Below are 16,886 nucleotides of genomic sequence, written 5' to 3' on the forward strand. Positions count from 1 at the left end.
CTGGTATTTGTATCTTTGCGGGGGGGGGGGGATCCCAGAGCTCTTCATGTGCAATTCTAGTGAAGAACCATTGCATGAAAGGCTCTAATTATCAGAAAGTTGTCATTTTATTAAAGTGAACACTCCACTAAGCAAGAAAAATTCCTTTTTCAACCTTTGAAGACATCATGTCTCCTTAAGAACTTGCACATTTGTCCCAGGAATGTTTCCCTTGCTTGAGACCTGTCTGGAAAAGTCTCTTCAGAATGACCCTCAGAGTTTCCTGACTTTGTAGAAGCAGCGACAGTGTCCGCAGGCATCAGAGCTGCTCCAGCCGGGCCTTGGAATCAAACCAACAAGATTAGCAGTCAATCTATCGCCAGGTCACAGGAGGGATGAGTTTACCCATCTCTGCAAACCAGGTCTTATCTTCGATTCCTGTAGACAGAAACTGAGTCCGCGAAATGGAACGTCATAGAAAGAAAAGGTAAAATGAGGAAGAAGGAGCAAGGCCGGGAAAATTCCTTCCTGTAGCAGTGAGATTGGTTTTCTAGGCTATTCAGTCCCAGCTTCTTTGCCTTGTTCGTGTCATTGCTCCCCCTGGTGGACTCAGTCTTCATTGCAGGCATGTGTTGCCCTGAGCTCAAGGTAGAAAGACCATCCTGCCCAGTGCTAGAAAGGCTTCCCCTGAGACAGAAGGAAGAGGGAAAGGAAACCAGAGCCTAGAGCCATCCTCCCAGTCTCTGAGGTTAAAGGGCCACAGAATTCTCCTCTGAGCTACTCCGTATTTGGCTTTGATGTGTTAAAAAAAAACATGTCTTTTCTTTCATTAAGATGTTTTGCAAACTTATAGGAGCTCTAGTTGCTCACAAGGGACGGGAGAATTCAGACCACAGTGGGGTCAGGACTCTTGTCAATTACGGCTCACAAACATTTCCTAAAGACGTTGGGAGTAAAGTCTTTTCTAGCTGTGCTTGTAGAACTGTAGGGAAAGGTTTTCGGCTCCACCATCCCAGCCAGTTAGATGGAAAACAAAAGATGAAAAGTCCCTTCCTCACAGATCATCTGCATTATAAATTCTATTTGAAGCTTACCTTTGTTTAAAAACAAAACAAACAAACAAAAAAAACACCTCAATTCATTTTCATTCTCAGATGCACTTTTGCTTACTTCTTTCTTTTTGCTAACTTCTTCCTTTAGATACAGTCCATTACGCATTTTTCCCCAGTATTTTTAAACTCACTCCTCTTCCTATTAAATAAAATATACTGTTTTCCCACCTAAAACTTTAAAAAATATATATATATTCTTTCTGATATTTTAATGCTTTCATAGTTTATTATTTTTAATGCTTTTCCACCTGCTATAACTTTCTCTCCATTTTTCAGCACATCACATGAAAGGTAGAAAACTTATATCCCCATAAACCGTCTTTAGTCTCTGGAGTTATTTTGCTAACCAACCTCTTCCTCCCATTTTTAAGAGGTTATGTACAGATCAAAAAACACCGGGGACGGTGAGGAGATTGTAGCTTGGCTATAGAGAGCAGGATTTCTGGAGTCAGACTGACTTGGGTTTGAATCCTGACTCCACCTTTTCCTATCAGTAAGACCTTAAGAAATCTCCGTAGCCTTTCTGTGCCTCAGTTTCTTAATCTGTAAAGTGTAGACAACAATACTTAACTTGTGGAAATGTTTGAGGATGAATGACAGCATGTGAAGAAAGAGCTTCTGGGTCGAGTGTGTAGCCCAGAAACCACTTGAGAAGTGATTGTGTAGCATTGCTGTGTCTTAGATGTTGTCATACCAGGGTGATGAATGGACAGGTCTGTCCCAGAGAGGCTAACTTCATTGACTGAGGGAGAATTCTATCCTCCAGTGAACATTTCTTGACTCCAAAGAAATCTTTCTGAAGGGGGTGTCTTCACTCCATAAGCCATTATCAGGTATATGTTCTGGGCTAGGTTTTCTGGAGAAATACTTAGAGCTCAGCCTTGACCCTTAGGGACCTTATAGTCTGGTTCAAAGCTAGTGCACAAACTCAACTATGATGTAACGTAAAAAGTGTACATTCTAGAAGACCCTAAGCACTCTGGGAGATCAAAGAAGACAACAAGATTTCAAGCCAAAGACGTTCAAAACCTAATCTATTTGGCCTCACTTCTGCAATGAGACTAGCTCCCACCCAGTGTTCCCCGTCCCCATGAGTGGGCACCAGACTGTGTTTGGAACCCGTCAGGGCTCTGGGAAGCTCATTCCCCCACTCCCGCTCCTTCCCTTCTGCCACCGTCTGGCAACGCGGCTGAGAAGATCCTCTCTCTTTAGCGTCCGCTGAACCTCCCCATCTGTCTTCACTTCCAGTGACTTCTGTGGTTCTCAAACCTCAGTCTCTTAGAATCCCCTAGAGGACTTGTTAAAAGACAGACTGATGGGCCCCACTCCCAGATCTTCTTCTAATTCCCTGGGTTGTGGTGAGACCTGAGAATCTGCATTTCTAACAAGCTGCTACCCCAGTTGTTACTGATGCTACTGGTCTGGGGTCCTGGAAGCACATTTTAGATCATGGCCCTATCATGTCCTAGAGGGATTATGCCCCCACCTTCCTACCTTAACTGTCTATCTCTAATCCTTCCCTTCTTTTTCTTCTTCACATTCTCCACCCTAATCTCAGATCTGGAAGGAAAAAAAAAAAAAGCCCCTTTTGACTCTTTTGACGGTGGTTTGCCCATAGCATAAATGTCAAAATTCCTCATGTGACCTCCAGGGCCCTCAATGACCCAGCTCCTACCTTCCTCTATATTCGTATCTGCTGCCTGGCAGATCCCACACCTAACCTCTAGCACACAGAACTCCTGGCAGTTTTTAATATCCAGGTCATTTCGGGTTTTGTCTTTTGCATGTCCTGTGGGGCCCTTTCTTCACTTGGTTACCACGGGTCCTTGCAGACCCCTCAGGAATGCCTCCTTGGGGGAACACTGCCTCTCCATCTGTGGGCAGAGATAGATGCCTCACCACAAGACCTTGAGCTTCCTGAGGGCAAGAGCTAAATCTTCTATCTCTGTAGCCTCGACTACAGACTACTTTGCCTGGTGCACAGAGCTGGAAATAAATGGATATCGAGTGAAAGGAGATCCAGGAAGTCTGCTTTGAAAGAGGCAGGCATTTTAGAGAGATGGAAAGATAGTTAGGATTTGGACATGTAGAGAAAAGAGGAAGAACATTCCAGAAGAGGAAGCTTGGGCCTCCGCTTGGACACAGTGTGAGGAAGAAACAAAGAGAGGGCTGGTTTGGCCAGCCAGTTGAGGGTGAGAGTAAAAGTACACTCAACATGACTCAGCAAGTGATTAAGTACAAAAGTCAGGAAAGACCCAGATCAAATGTGAAAATATGGATCGTACCATTAACAAGGACCACAGTCTCCAGAGATGGAGTATGTTGGATGAGGACTAAAGATGGATGAAGACCAAGAGTGTGGTTGGCGCCATTGTGGATTTGGCAACACCATTAGGACACACTCCAGTGTCAGGGCTTCCTGTGCCTTGCCCCTCACCTTATTTATGTTTTGATCTCCAGGACCTAGTAGGTGCTCAGTAAATGCTGAACGAATGAACAGTGGATGAATGTAGGCACTGGAATATGTAACAAGGGCCAGCAGCGATCCTGCATGAGCCAAGGAAGAGGACAGTGGGCAAGTGGTTACTGAGATGATTTGAGGTAGCACCATCTTGACCCGTGATGCCACCCATGTGGATAAGACTCGGGCAAGAGGAAAGGCAAACTGCTGGCAACAGGGAAGGCCAGGATGGAAATCTGGGGAAGGGCAGCAGTGGCAAGGAGACCACTGCCTGCCCTGAGACCTGGGGAAAATCTTAGTATTTGTGAAGATAGTCAAAGGACACCTTGACCAAAATGCCTTTGATCTGGGCTAGTGGTACTTGGTACATGGCTTCACTACTTGTGTGCAGGGACCGAAGGTATGAGAGCTGGATATACTCTCCAACTTCACTGTACTAATGCAATAAACATGAGCATTAGTACTTTCCTGCTATTTAAAGGTACGTCGAGAAAGAGTTATGCACTGTCACTGCTAATCCATTTCTCCCTGCAAAACAGACAGCTTTATGACTATTATGACACTGTTCTCCAAATCTAACCACTACTGTTCTTCCATTCAATTTAACCCATTGACATGTGTTTAGAGAATGTAATATAATGTTGAAAGTGTGAAAGAAACCGTTTTTCTTCTGACCTGTTCTTGCAGCCTTCCTGTACAATACCAGGGGGCCTTCTCGCATTACTGTCTGTGGGCAGAGACATAGCTGAATAAAAATAATCTAGTGATTAAAGCATTAAGTGGTCTTTATATTAACATATACACAGTAGGGAGTTACATTTCTAAGCAGACATCCTCAGATATCTTGGGTTGGCCTTCCAAGGCTGTAATTATATTTGTAGCTCCATCAAAAATGAAAATTTGCACCTGGCTATTCACAGACCTGTACCCCTGGGGCTAATAATACATTATATGTTTATTTAAAAAAATTTTTTAAAGAGAAAATTTGTAGTGTGACCAACCAGGGAGTTCTCTTATCAAAAACAAGCACTGGGACATGACGTGGTGGGGGGGAGGCAGGTATATAAAAGATAAACAGCAGATAAAGAGTCAAGATTCAGTTTCCTTTTATGCTGTGGCTGGGGGACAGGCAGACCATTCTTTACCCCTGCCTGCCACTGGTGAACAGAGCTCAAGGTTATGAACCGCAAGTCATTGACTTTTAAAATTCAATTTCATTTCTTTAAACAGTCATTGGGAGCATGAATATTGAATTAAAGGCTTTAGACACTGAGGTCCTAGTCTGACAATCTGTAATGCAGGAACCAGTTGGAGTTCATTCATTCAACAGATATTTACTGAGCATTTCTGTATTGTCAGGGAGACGTGAGGGAGCAAGGCAGAGCCGGGTTTTCCGTCCTGGATTTCCAGACTCTGATTTTATTGTCACTGACACTGTTATGGCTAACACGTGAACGACTGCCTTTGTTTCCAGTTTTCTAGTGCCTAAGAGATGCTGCACTTCTGAGGCCCATCCGGAGTGGCAGTTTTCAATGTGCTCTTCAAAAATTCCACTGTGTGTCAGTATCGATGGAGCCAACTAGAAACTCTAAGGAAAGTGGAATTCAGGAAGTCAGGGAGTCCTAAGAATGCTTGGAATTTCTAACAGATTTTGCTAAACATTTTCCGTATCATGACATGTTCCAGGAGACCATAAACCTTGTTTATACAAATATAAACTCCTCTTTGCCTTGCTGATAACTCCAAATAAATACTTCAGATGACCACCCACCAGAACCCCAAGAAGTTTTGGGCATTTGTGTGTTCCCTATAAAATATGTGCTTTGTGCATTTTTGTGATCAAAGGGGAAAATCATGAGGTGTTGCCTCCTTTTTAGTCCTACTGTTAAATTCTCCAGAACCAGTTTCAAATATTTCTGTGATCTCCATAATATCATTACAGAAATGTAAAATAATGTTTGCCCTCTTGTCTTGATCTGACTTTTAGAAGAGGGGAATAAAGACTTTTTTTTTTTTTTAACTTTCATTTCGATACAACCAGATGCTGAATTCTCCAGTTAAAATGACTTAACCTGTCACATTGTTTTCATGGTAGCAATCAACTAAATTAAATACAGGACTATAAATCTGGACAGCAGCTTTATTTAGCAAGAAGCCTACTGTACAGTTCATAGATGTTAGCACCAAACACAGCTGTGTTGGCCCTGGTCCAGGAGGTAATAGAGAGGATAAAGGAGTAGGGAACATAACCTTTAGCTTAATATAGTTTGGTAAATTAGATCCTATATATGCTAATTTTGTACTTTTTTTAATAGATGGAACTGATTAAAAATATAAGTACTGCCGAACAGCCCTATTTATTCACTCGACATGTTCATTTCCTCAACTTCTCAAGGTAAGATATTTTCCAGCTTAATGGTTCTTTCATTTCTTTTTAGTACTTAAACTCCTTCTAACGCACAATTATTTTAAAATCTACCTTCATCTTCAAGGTAGTGTAATTACCCCTGAAAAGCCTTTTTAATCCATTTATTTTTGCCATGGAGGGATCTAAATTTGAAATATTTGGACAGAAGCTTCATTTCTTTCTAGAATACTAATCTTAAATCTTTTGAAAACTTGAAACAATTTTAATGCAAAGCCATTTGACCTGATAGTTCCATTTTAAAGAAAAAAATTGGGTAGGTATTGAAACAAATAAACTGAGAGTAAGAGATGGGTATTTTAACAGAACTATTTCCTTGTACATGTCTATACAATTTGAACCCACACAGGACTGTGGGAATAACTTAGCTGTGGAGTCACGTGTTTTATAGGATCCAGACGCTAGGACTGGCCTCCATTTGATCATTCTAAATCTTGCATGTTTGATGCTGATGGGGTATTTTAGAACTTTGTTTTTTTCTTCAGCTGCAGGGGCCTTCTGATCATAATGCAAATCTTCAAACTTAGGGTTTTAGACCCTTGCTCTGTTAAGTCGCAAACTTCCAGTTCTGGGCGTTCTTTTCTTCCTTTAGCTGTGGTGCCCTTGTCAGTACCCACCAGGGGCAGATCTGCTGACCAGCCCAGGAACCCTGGGCCTCCCTCATCCTCCATCTGACGAGTGCCTCCCTTATTGCTACAGTTCCCCTGGGGACAATAGGACCTCACAAGTCTGCAGGAGAACAACAGAGGTCCCACTAGTTAATGCTGGCCTAATGCCCCCCCTCCCCCAGGGAGGCTGGTGATCAGGGGAAGGCAGGGCACTGCCTGAGTGCTTGCTGCTCCTGAATTCACACCGGAGCTGCTCGGAGTTGGCACAGCTGCCCAGCCCCAGGATGCCTAACAGCCTAGGGGCTAGGAGGAGGTTTGAGCCTTCAAAGGACTGCCCTTTGTGACCCTTTGTGACAGACTACTGCTGTGCATTAGGCCCTGTGCAAATCAAGTGTAACGAGAGTGAGATTCAGCAGAGCGAGTCACGGAGCAGTGAACAGAAGGGACCGCTTTATTTTTAAAAGCAATTTCCCCCTGCAATTTCCCCACCTCCCTGGTAACCAGCATTCCCTTGGACAGTGAAGAAGCACATAGGACACGCACAGTTGATCCTCAGTGACTCAGGAGGCTGAGTGGGTTTCCACCACATTTGTGGAATGGCTTGTTACCGGATTGTCTGGGGTATGCACCTTGCCTCTCACTTCCGGTCGGCCAAGAACACATATTTAGACTTAACTAGACAACAAAGTCTTGTTAGTGGTTTCAGGCATTGCGTGTTACGACTTGCAGAGAGCAAAGCTCAGCCCCCTGACCCTTGCTTTTCTTGTGAACTTCCTTCTGCATCACCCCAGACATCCTCTAACCTCATGATTTAACTGTTCTTGCTTCGTGGGTCACATTTTTACAACCAAAACAAATTGCAATGCAACGAATTTTAGTAACTGACTCAGAACAGTTTAAAACGCTAATGACAAGCCAAAGCCAGTCCCTTAATTGGGTCAGCAGAGCTGAGCACAGCATGGCCACCAGACCTGGTCATGGCCTCCACTGTTAAACACATGCCCAGAGTTGTTTAATTTGATCGATTTAATTATGAAAAAAATTGATAAGTACATTTGAGTAGACACCACATCTGCAGAAAATAATGTTGGCCTGGCTGCCAGGACCTCTGGGCATAAGACCTTCCCACTGACCATGGCTTTGGGCTAGCAACTTCACCTCTGGGTGGGGAGGGGAGGTCTCTTTTTTTCCCATCTATAAAGTAGGGACAATTCCTCCCCACTCCTACTTTGTGGGGATTCTCTAACACACGAATGAAGGAAAGCCCTTCAACTTCCTTCAGGGAAGGGTATTACATATAGGCAAGATGGAATTTATTTTTTAAGGGGAAATAATTTTATTTGAAATAAAACAAGTCCAGATATATACTGACCACTATGCACACTTAAAAAAAAATGTGAACCAACATAGATCATTCTGAATAAATTATAGTAATTTATACTTGAGCAAAATTGAAACATATCTTCCTATTTTCCTTATGAAGGAGATTGTTGTAAATAATCTTTCCTCTGATATATCCCAATAATCTTACTTTCCTATTAGTTTTCAGCTGGAATGACTGCATCATTTTTTAATTTTTTTCCATCTGGGTTATGCGTCTATTTGATCATGTATGAGTGATGATACTCATTTCTATGTCTCTGACAACTGCTTAGCCCTATGGAAAAATTACCTTTGTAGTTTCTAGTTGCAGAGGTCTGTGAAGTTCTCTGCCACTTCCTAAAGACAACCTGCACAATGCCACTGAGTGGCATTCAGGAGCATTTCTGCAAAAGCCTCATTCGGAGCCTACAGCTGAGTTCCGGTCCCTGGGTAGCCTCACAGCATCTCCATGACCTTGAGAGCAGGGCCCAGCTCCTTCTGATTTCTCCTTCCTTCATTCCATCTTCTTCAATGAACACATTTTTGTATTGAGGACCCTCTGTCTCCTGTATGCTCCTCCAGGACTGGGGCTTCCCTAGTGAACTACAAATGTTTTCCTTGGAAGCACCTGGGTGGTTTTGTTGGTTGTCTGCCTTCCGCTCAGGTCATGATCCCAGGGTCCTGGGATGGAACCTCACATCAGGCTCCCTACTCAGTGGGGAGCCTGCTTTTCCCTCTGCCTGCTGCTCCCTCTGCTTATGCATTCATTCATTCTCTCTCTCTCTCTCTCTCTCTGTCTTAAATAAATAAAATCTTTAAAAAAAAGTTTTCTTTGCTTTTGGGGAACTGTTCACCCTCCTTCTATTAAAGAAGAATGGCAACAAAGTGTGATGTCTTTAGAAGTAAGGGTCATAGCATGCCTCCCAGGGGAGGTGGGAGAAAGTGTGGAAGGACATTCTAGAACAGGAGCCATTGCTGCTGGGATATGAGGGATGGGCCAACTTTAGCCAAAGGGGAAGGACATTGGTGGCACAGGGCCCAGCATGAGCTAAAGCCAGAGAAAGAGAGGGACCAAAAGAAATCGGAAGATAGGAGCCCAGGGGTGGGCAGAGCAGAAAAGGATGACAGTTAAGAGTTTTAAGCCAGGGGTGGAGGGGTGAACTGGCCTGAACATCTCTCTCCTTCAAAAAGCTCATGCTACCTGTGGGAGCACTCTTACCCTCTCCTGCACCCCATAGACACGAGGCTCTGGCATCAGGTAGGGGACCTCCACGAGCATGAACAGAATGGCAGATTGAGCCTTACTACTTTACAAGACCATGTTAATCCCACTGACTATGGGAAGTTAAAACACCAGCTTTTCTTTTTCCAGGGAACAGCTTTAAGGGAAAGGTTTTAGGTATAAATGGCAAACTAGGTATGTAAAGAAAGCCCTCAGTACACAATTCACAGAAAAACCACCAGGTCAGAATGGGTTGAGGGCTTTCTCATGCTTTTAAAAAAAGGAGTTCTAGGGGCACCTGGGTGGCTCAGTGGCTTAAAACCTCTGCCTTCGGCTCAGGTCATGATCTCAGGATCCTGAGATCAAGCCCTGCATTGAGCTCCCCGCTCCGTAGGGAACCTGCTTCCCCCTCTCTCTCTGCCCGCCTCTCTGCCTACTTGTGATCTCTGTCTGCAAATAAATAAATAAATTCTTTAGAAAAAAATAAAAATTAAGATTAAAAATTTTTAAAAAATAAGAAGGAATTCTATATTTTAAATTATAAGGCAAAGAGATAATTAAACTACTCTTAAGAAACCTACCCCGATCATTGCTAACAGCCATATATATGGTTGGCTTGGTTCAAGATAATGAGGTTATTAAGACAAGACTTGACATATAACTTAATATTCTTTGTTGACATTTGATTTCTAATCTTCCTTACATTCTTAATGTGCAGCAAAATACTTGCTAGTGAGCAGAACATAAGAAAGGTCTCATCTCCCTTCCTACAGCCTGTGCCCATAACTGTTCTGAACTTCTGAAGCATGTGGCCTTATACCAAAATGAATTGCCCTCTATTTCTTTGTCTCCATTAAGCATGTACGGCATTCTTATCTTGAAATATAGACACTGTGAGCGATGCGAAATGGTATCCTGTGAGCTCTTGGCGTTTAGGTAGTTGACTGGCTTCATTTACTCATCATCCAGGCATCTTGCTCTATTCCTTCTTTTCCCTAATCTTAGACCTAGAAGGACCATTTCACCATATCCAGCTTTTTTAGCAATTCAACCACAGAAAACAAGAGTGAAAAAGACCAAACCAGTGTTTTCATGGTTGTTTCAGGGAAGGCTTCCTGCCAGGGGAGAGGAGCAGCTCCGAAGCCAGTAGAAATTTCAGGCCAGTTGGGATTCGCGAGGGTTAACACGAGACTGCTCTTTTCACATGGCTTTTGAACTGCTTAAAACCTTGAGCCCTACAAACGCTTTCCAACTGAACCACCTGGAGAATTGAGTCAGAATGACCACGGCCTAAAAGATGCTACTCTTTGTTGTGATGTTTTAAGAGGATTTTTAATATTTGTGTACTTTGGTTTCCTGTGTCTGTTCCCAGAGCTAACAAAGAGAGTTAAAACTTCTGAAAAAGTTCAGCCTCAGCATCAACGAAACCTCTTTAAGGGTGTCCCAGATCCACATACTGCAAAGATTGACAGTTCAATTTACCTTCCCCTCACCCCCACTTTTTGTTTGTTCACTAAGTGTTTTGCGGGGGAGAAGAGGCAGTCACCTCTAGTCACCAGCCTAGAGCCCCCCTCAACCCCACCTGGTGTCTCTCAGGGTAGACCTGGGAAGGGTTGTGTGGGAGCTCTGCGCTGTCAAAGTAGTCCACGCGCATTACAGGACACATCAGTGCGCTCAGTTAATTTCCAGCTACAGTCTCAGGGCCCTCTTTCCACCGCAGGCAACGTTTCTCGTTTCTGATTCATGACTCCCTGCTTTTCTTCGTTTATCTGTTCGTGGTGGCTCCAACGCCCACAAGAACTTGCAAAAGCAAAACATTTAAAAATAAATCAATCACTCGAGAAGCAGACAGGATGCAATGGGTGGTGGGGGGGGAGGCATTTTGGACACTTTCAAGGCCTTCCCTTAAGGCGAGGCCTTCATCACGGGCGCGAACAGAGGCTGCCTTCTCAGGGCACCGTTTAACAAAACAAATCCAATCTTATGGATTCCATAATTCGGTTGGCTTTCCACATCTTACTTCTCTCCACGGAAATCTTTAGTAAAAGGCAAAAGATTTATGCGATCTGAAGAGAAACCAGAGTATCCACATCTTACTTCTGAATGCTGACTTGACATTCTCATTAGCAAAGCCATCCACTTTAACCCTGTGCCCTGCCAGTCTTTTGTAATGATGACAGAAGTCTCCAACTTTGAAGCTAGGGATTGATATCAGCAGTGGTTCAATACTTCCTCTCCCTCCTTAAGCATAGCCCAGAAGTTTGATTTTATGCTATTTATAAACACTGCTGGACCAGTCTTGAGAGATGGCGCTCTCTCCCTCATTTTCCTCTTTCCCTGAGCCAATGCTGTTGCTCAGTGGACATATAAACCCACCTGCTTTGGGAGCCTGATGAAGATTAGTATCATCTGGACTTTTCCCTGAGCGTTCCTCACTGCACACCACCGGAGACCTTCCCCCTTAAGGAATCATCTTGTCTCCTAGCAAGAGGCCTAACCCCAGGGTCGCCCTGCCCCTCCCTTCCCGCCATTTGTCCCCACTTTCCATCAGCATATGCTTCTACCTTTCTTCCCTAAGGACATGCCACAGAGCAGAGGAAGCTCAGTGTCATCTGCTTCTGTTTTGTGTGGGGGGCCCTATCCCCAGGTGGCCAAGAACCCAAGTCCCCACTGTCTTGGGTTGTGAGGATGGGGTGATGGGAGGTGCTTCCAACCCATTCCAGCAAAAGACCAGTAAATAAGCATTCTTCCCTTCTTCCTTCTGAAGGCAGCTCCTCACCCTGCTCCCCAAACAATCACATCCTTTTCCATGATGGCTTTTCTCTCACTTCAAAATGTCTCCTCCCGGGCACCTGGGTGGCTCAGTGAGTTAAGCCTCTGCCTTCGGCTCAGGTCATTATCTCAGGGTCCTGGGATCGAGTCCCACATGGGGCTCTCTGCTCAGCAGGGAGCCTGCTTCCTCCTCTCTCTCTCTGCCTGCCTCTCTGCCTACTCGTGATCTCTCTCTATCAAATAAATAAATAAAGTCTTTTTAAAAAAAAGTCTCCTCCCTCACTGACAGGGATCAAAGCTGGCCTCTAGCCACGGGATACTTGTCATGTTTTAATATAGGTAACAGCACAAGGATAACCTCTGCTTTTAGGCCAGAGGTGAAAAGAAGATATACTTTCAGTAAAGTGGAAATTGCCGGGGGCCAAGAGGAGGGAAATATAAGCTTGGGTTTGGGATGATGAGAAAGTTCTGGGGATGGATAGAGATGAGGGTTGCACAACAGTGTGAACATACTTAATACCACTGAATTGTACACTTAAAGATTTTGTGTTGTGTATATTTTACCATAATTTAAAAAAAAATACTTTAAAAAAAAAAGTGTTTCCACCTCTAGAAAACTGTACTATAATGGGAGGACAAAACAGTCTTAATTCCCTGGAATAATTTTGGCCATAAGTCTTATTGTTTACTATATGCAGTAATATTCTAGGCAGACTATCATCAGCCGTTTGATGGAAGTATACCTAAAATTCTTACCCACATGCTTTACATAACTATTGGAGAAAGAGCTAATGTTGTCTGGAGAAGATATGGAAGAAAATCCGCGGAATGAGATATTTAGGAAAGCACGAGAGAAAATGAGAACCATGTTGTTATTATTCCAGGATGTAAGAGAATGACATCCTGCTTTGGCTCTTCATCTTCTCATCAAAAAACAAAAATAAAAAGAATATGATAAATTTGCAAAGGGTCCGAAGGAGAGCCACAGGGGTAATTATAGAGTTGTTAAATAGGACGTATGAACAAATGTTAAAGAAATTGGAAATACCTGCTATTTTAGGATGACTTAAAAGACAGTTTCAAATAGTAGCTGTTGTGGTGACCAAAGGACAAGAGTGTGTGTTGTTAAGAGAAAATATGGCCTGACTCCCGGGCTCCAGTGTGTAGGCACAGTACAGAACCTGGCCTCAGCTGTGGTCAGCACAATTGTCTAGAGTTCCATAAAGACCAAATTAGAAGTACAGATTTAAAAAGGAAAGGAAGTTAAGTCTGAAGACGACTGCCGAAGGAATTTTCAAGAAGAAACACACACAAAAGAATGTAAAGGAATTAAAATTGAAGCTGAAAAGTTGTATAAACAAAGTTAAAAGTTATATAAAGTTATATAAAAAAAGTTAAAAGTTGTATTTAAAAAAAAAAACATGAAGAGAAGCCAATTCTTTACGTTGAGTGGATCAAACAAAAGGAAATGCGCATCGAGGAAGATTAGGAATTTTGGCTGCAGTGACCAAAGACTCCTCAACTGTTAGGTTGGCTAATAGGATTGGGCTTCACCTGGAGGCTCTAGAAACGTTCTCTTCAGAGTTGAGAACAGAAGGCGGAGCATTGTGCTGTGTGAGATGATGGCAGGGCCGAGGGGTGGGGGCGGGGAAGGGTGGGGGGGTGTTGCTGTGCAAAGCATTCACTCTCCAGCATACAAGCAACAGCCGTAAGTTCAGGGAATCGAGAGACCTTCTAAGAGTGACCAGGAATTCTGACTAGAATGAAAAAGTATGGAAGGAGGAGAAACCGACTTTGAGAGAGGGCAGGATGAGGGGGGAAATTTGTTTCATGGGGTACGTGGGTGATATTCTGGCCTCTTTGGAATAACTGACATGCCACCCTAGTTTTGCCAGTTTGGGAGGGAGCTCTGCATCCTAGAAAAATGACTGGGGCCAGCAACCTGAAACCATTATTACTATGGATTTCTGGAAAGTGGGAAATAGATATCAGACATCTCTCTATAGTTAAAAATGTCGAAAGAGTGGCTGTTATATTATCTGATACTTAACAATACATTCCTGAGCCATCTAAAACTTCTGTTTGGGAGAATTATTCTGGAAATCTTGCAATGGGCTACCGAGTGCGACTGGGAACAAGTCACCCATGCTCAGGAAGCCATGTGAGTCCTCGGGCCACAGCGTGGGGGGTCGGGGGAACAGACAGCTATGGCCAGTCTGAGAACCATCTCACGTGACAGGGCAGTTCTGCTGATGAGCGGTGATGGTCCTTCTTCACATGAAGACAGAAGTAGAGCTGAGGTTTTTTAAAGCAGGGTGCCATCGCCTTCCCATCAGGAATGCGTGCTTTGTCTTCCTGATCCTAGCTTTATGACTTTAGTTGCTGCTTATCATAGATAGGAAAGGCTCAATCCAATTAAAAAGCTGAAGATCCGCGCAGGATGATAGCGGCTAGCCACCTGGGCACAGCTGACTTCTGAGACTGGTTAGTTGACGTGCTCATGAAGTCAGGTGGACATCACCTGCTTACATCTGGGAGGTGACAAGGTTCGTATGGGCGTGGCTAACCTTACTCCTGAGCAGCCTGTTTTCCAAGATGGAGCCATCCAGGAGTCCAGAATGTCATTCATTCATCCTGGGGTCTGAAATGCCACCGCCCAAGAGTCATTTCTTTTGGTACCTTTGGATTCTTCTCTCTGAAGGTTCAGTTGCAAAATGCAGATAAACGAAGGATGACATTATGTGCATTTATACACAAAAAGGATCAGGGGCTTGTCATGTCGACTTGCTTCTGCTACAGAGCCCTGTGAATGCAGCAGAAACTTCCCAGCTTAGAAACATACACCCAGGCCGTCATGTCTTTGTGGTCTGAGCACCTACTGTGTGCCACGCACTGTGCTAAGGGACATCGTTCCCCACTCCAGGAGGCGGCAGTCTGATGGGAGAGGCAGACCCTGTCACACAGTGCTGGAGAGAGGGACAGACCCAGCATGGGACTGACTTGCAGAGGGATGGGACTAATTCTGGGCTGGGTTTTGAAAGGTGACAGGGTCTGCTAGCTGAAGAGAGGGGGGAGGCTGGTGTCCATTTGTTTTCTCTGAACTCCTTCTGACCCCTGACAGAATGTCGAGGTATCCTCATCAGAAAGTCGTGGGGTCACAGGGGGAAAGGAGCCTGTGGGTCCTTCAGAGCAAGACCTCTGCCCAGAGCCTGGAGTGTTCTCCCAGGCTCCTTGGGGTTACCATTTTCAGGCAGGTTGAAGAGAAAGGGGAGGAATCCTTAGAAACAAGTCAGCCGACCTAATCATTTTGCCTTGCGAAAGCCTTGCCCTCAGGCTAGCATTCAGAGCATGTGTCCAATCCCTTTGTGGAAGGCATTCAAATGGAACACCTAGATACTTGTTTTCTTTTAATCTAAAACCACTCACCATCACTTGAGGAAAATTATATTGATTTCTGCTGTGTTCACAATGTCACTTACATTATTACTTTGCTCAATTCTGGAATCTTCTCTCTGTGGTTCAGAGCACAGCTTGTGGGACCAGACTGCCTGGGTTTGAAGCCCGGCTCAGCCACAAACTACTCACGCTCTCCCTCCCCAGGTGAAGGTGGGAATGCTTATGGTTTCTACCCAATGGAGATGTCGTGAGGCGTCTGTGAGTTGGTCACAAAAGGCGTTTACAACCAAGCGACTTAATAAATACTGTGTGTGTTTAAGAAATATTGGCTAATATCGCCCACTTCCTGGAGAGCACCTTACCTGAGACTGTTCTAATCAGAATGTAAGACTAAAACGCCTTCTCCCCCAGCAAGGAAATCAGAATTTATCAGATATTCTCTGGAGGGCCGGCCACCTGCCAGTATGTCTGGGCCAGACACTGGGAATACAAAACCCAGCCCAGCGTGCCTCTGTCCCCAGGAGGCCACAGCCTAGTGAGAAAACCCCAGAGTTATGCAGTGCACAACCTGCACAGCTGTACAAGGGGGTCCTGATGTTCTTCCTCTTCTTCTACACCTCCCTGCTGACCAGTCAAGTTGTTCGCATAGAGCCACGCCACAGACAATCCTCCAAGCACCCCCAGCAGACATTTCCTGCCCATAATAAAGTGCCCATCAGGAAACACAGCTTGCTGATGGCATTGTTCACTGGGACCTTAGCAGATGGGGTCCTCTTGTGATAGTCTGTGAACTAGAGGGGAAACAACATCTAATTGGGCTTTATTTTCCTCCGGAAGTGACAGGTTGTAACCAGCTCCATGTTTGTGTGCCTGTGCTAGGTTTGGAGGAGACCAGCCTGTCTATATCAACATCATTAGAGACCCCGTCAGCCGGTTTTTATCTAACTATTTTTTCCGTCGATTTGGAGACTGGAGAGGGGAACAGAATCACATGATCCGCACCCCCAGCATGAGGCAGGAGGAGCGCTACCTGGTAAGTCCTGTCCCATCAAAGAGGCTGTCCCTCCCCTGCCCTGGGCGTGCCCCTCTCCTCCTTCCCTGTGGCATTTCTGTGGTGTCCCCGTGGCATTTCCGTGGCATCCTCCTCAGGGAGCAAGATTTTGCCAGTGAAAAGTTAATTGTCCCAGATGACCCAGATCCCGAGAACATCTTCTCAAATGACTTGCTAATCTTGTTTTTCTCAGTTTGTCTTTAGTGCTAGGTTTTAGATCCTAGAGAAGAAAAGAACCTTTCCTAGGGGATCCTGACTGGTGCTGTTGTTGTTTAGATGTCGTTTAGATGAGTCTCTCTTAGTGGGTCACAAAGTGTTTTTCTCTGAGTGAAGGGGGTTTTCAAAGGAGACCCTGTAGTTCCATTAAGGATGTGGGCACAAGCGTGACTATTTACAGACTGTCTGATGTCAAGTCCAGGTTCTTGCCACCATGGCACAACAGAATCAGGCTGTCATGGCAGAAACTATCTGATCTTTCTGGACCTTGTTTGGGGACCC

General features: G+C 44.4%; 1 protein-coding gene and 1 non-coding gene across 2 annotated transcripts in view; one reads left to right on the plus strand and one right to left on the minus strand.

Annotated features, from left to right (window-relative positions):
• The window catches only part of UST (uronyl 2-sulfotransferase), a 299,665-nt gene that overhangs the window by 180,506 nt on the left and 102,273 nt on the right, over nucleotides 1-16,886 (plus strand). Inside the window, exons 4-5 of the mRNA XM_047733878.1 lie at nucleotides 5,868-5,947; nucleotides 16,217-16,370. Coding sequence (XP_047589834.1) covers nucleotides 5,868-5,947; nucleotides 16,217-16,370 — 234 coding nt within the window. The remainder of the gene's footprint in view (nucleotides 1-5,867; nucleotides 5,948-16,216; nucleotides 16,371-16,886) is intronic.
• Nucleotides 11,141-11,255, minus strand: LOC125103355 (U5 spliceosomal RNA). Its single transcript, XR_007128361.1, has one exon. It is a non-coding gene; the product is annotated as a U5 spliceosomal RNA (small nuclear RNA).

This window comes from Lutra lutra, chromosome 6 (genome assembly GCF_902655055.1).
Source record: "Lutra lutra chromosome 6, mLutLut1.2, whole genome shotgun sequence".
Taxonomy (NCBI): Eukaryota; Metazoa; Chordata; class Mammalia; order Carnivora; family Mustelidae; genus Lutra; species Lutra lutra.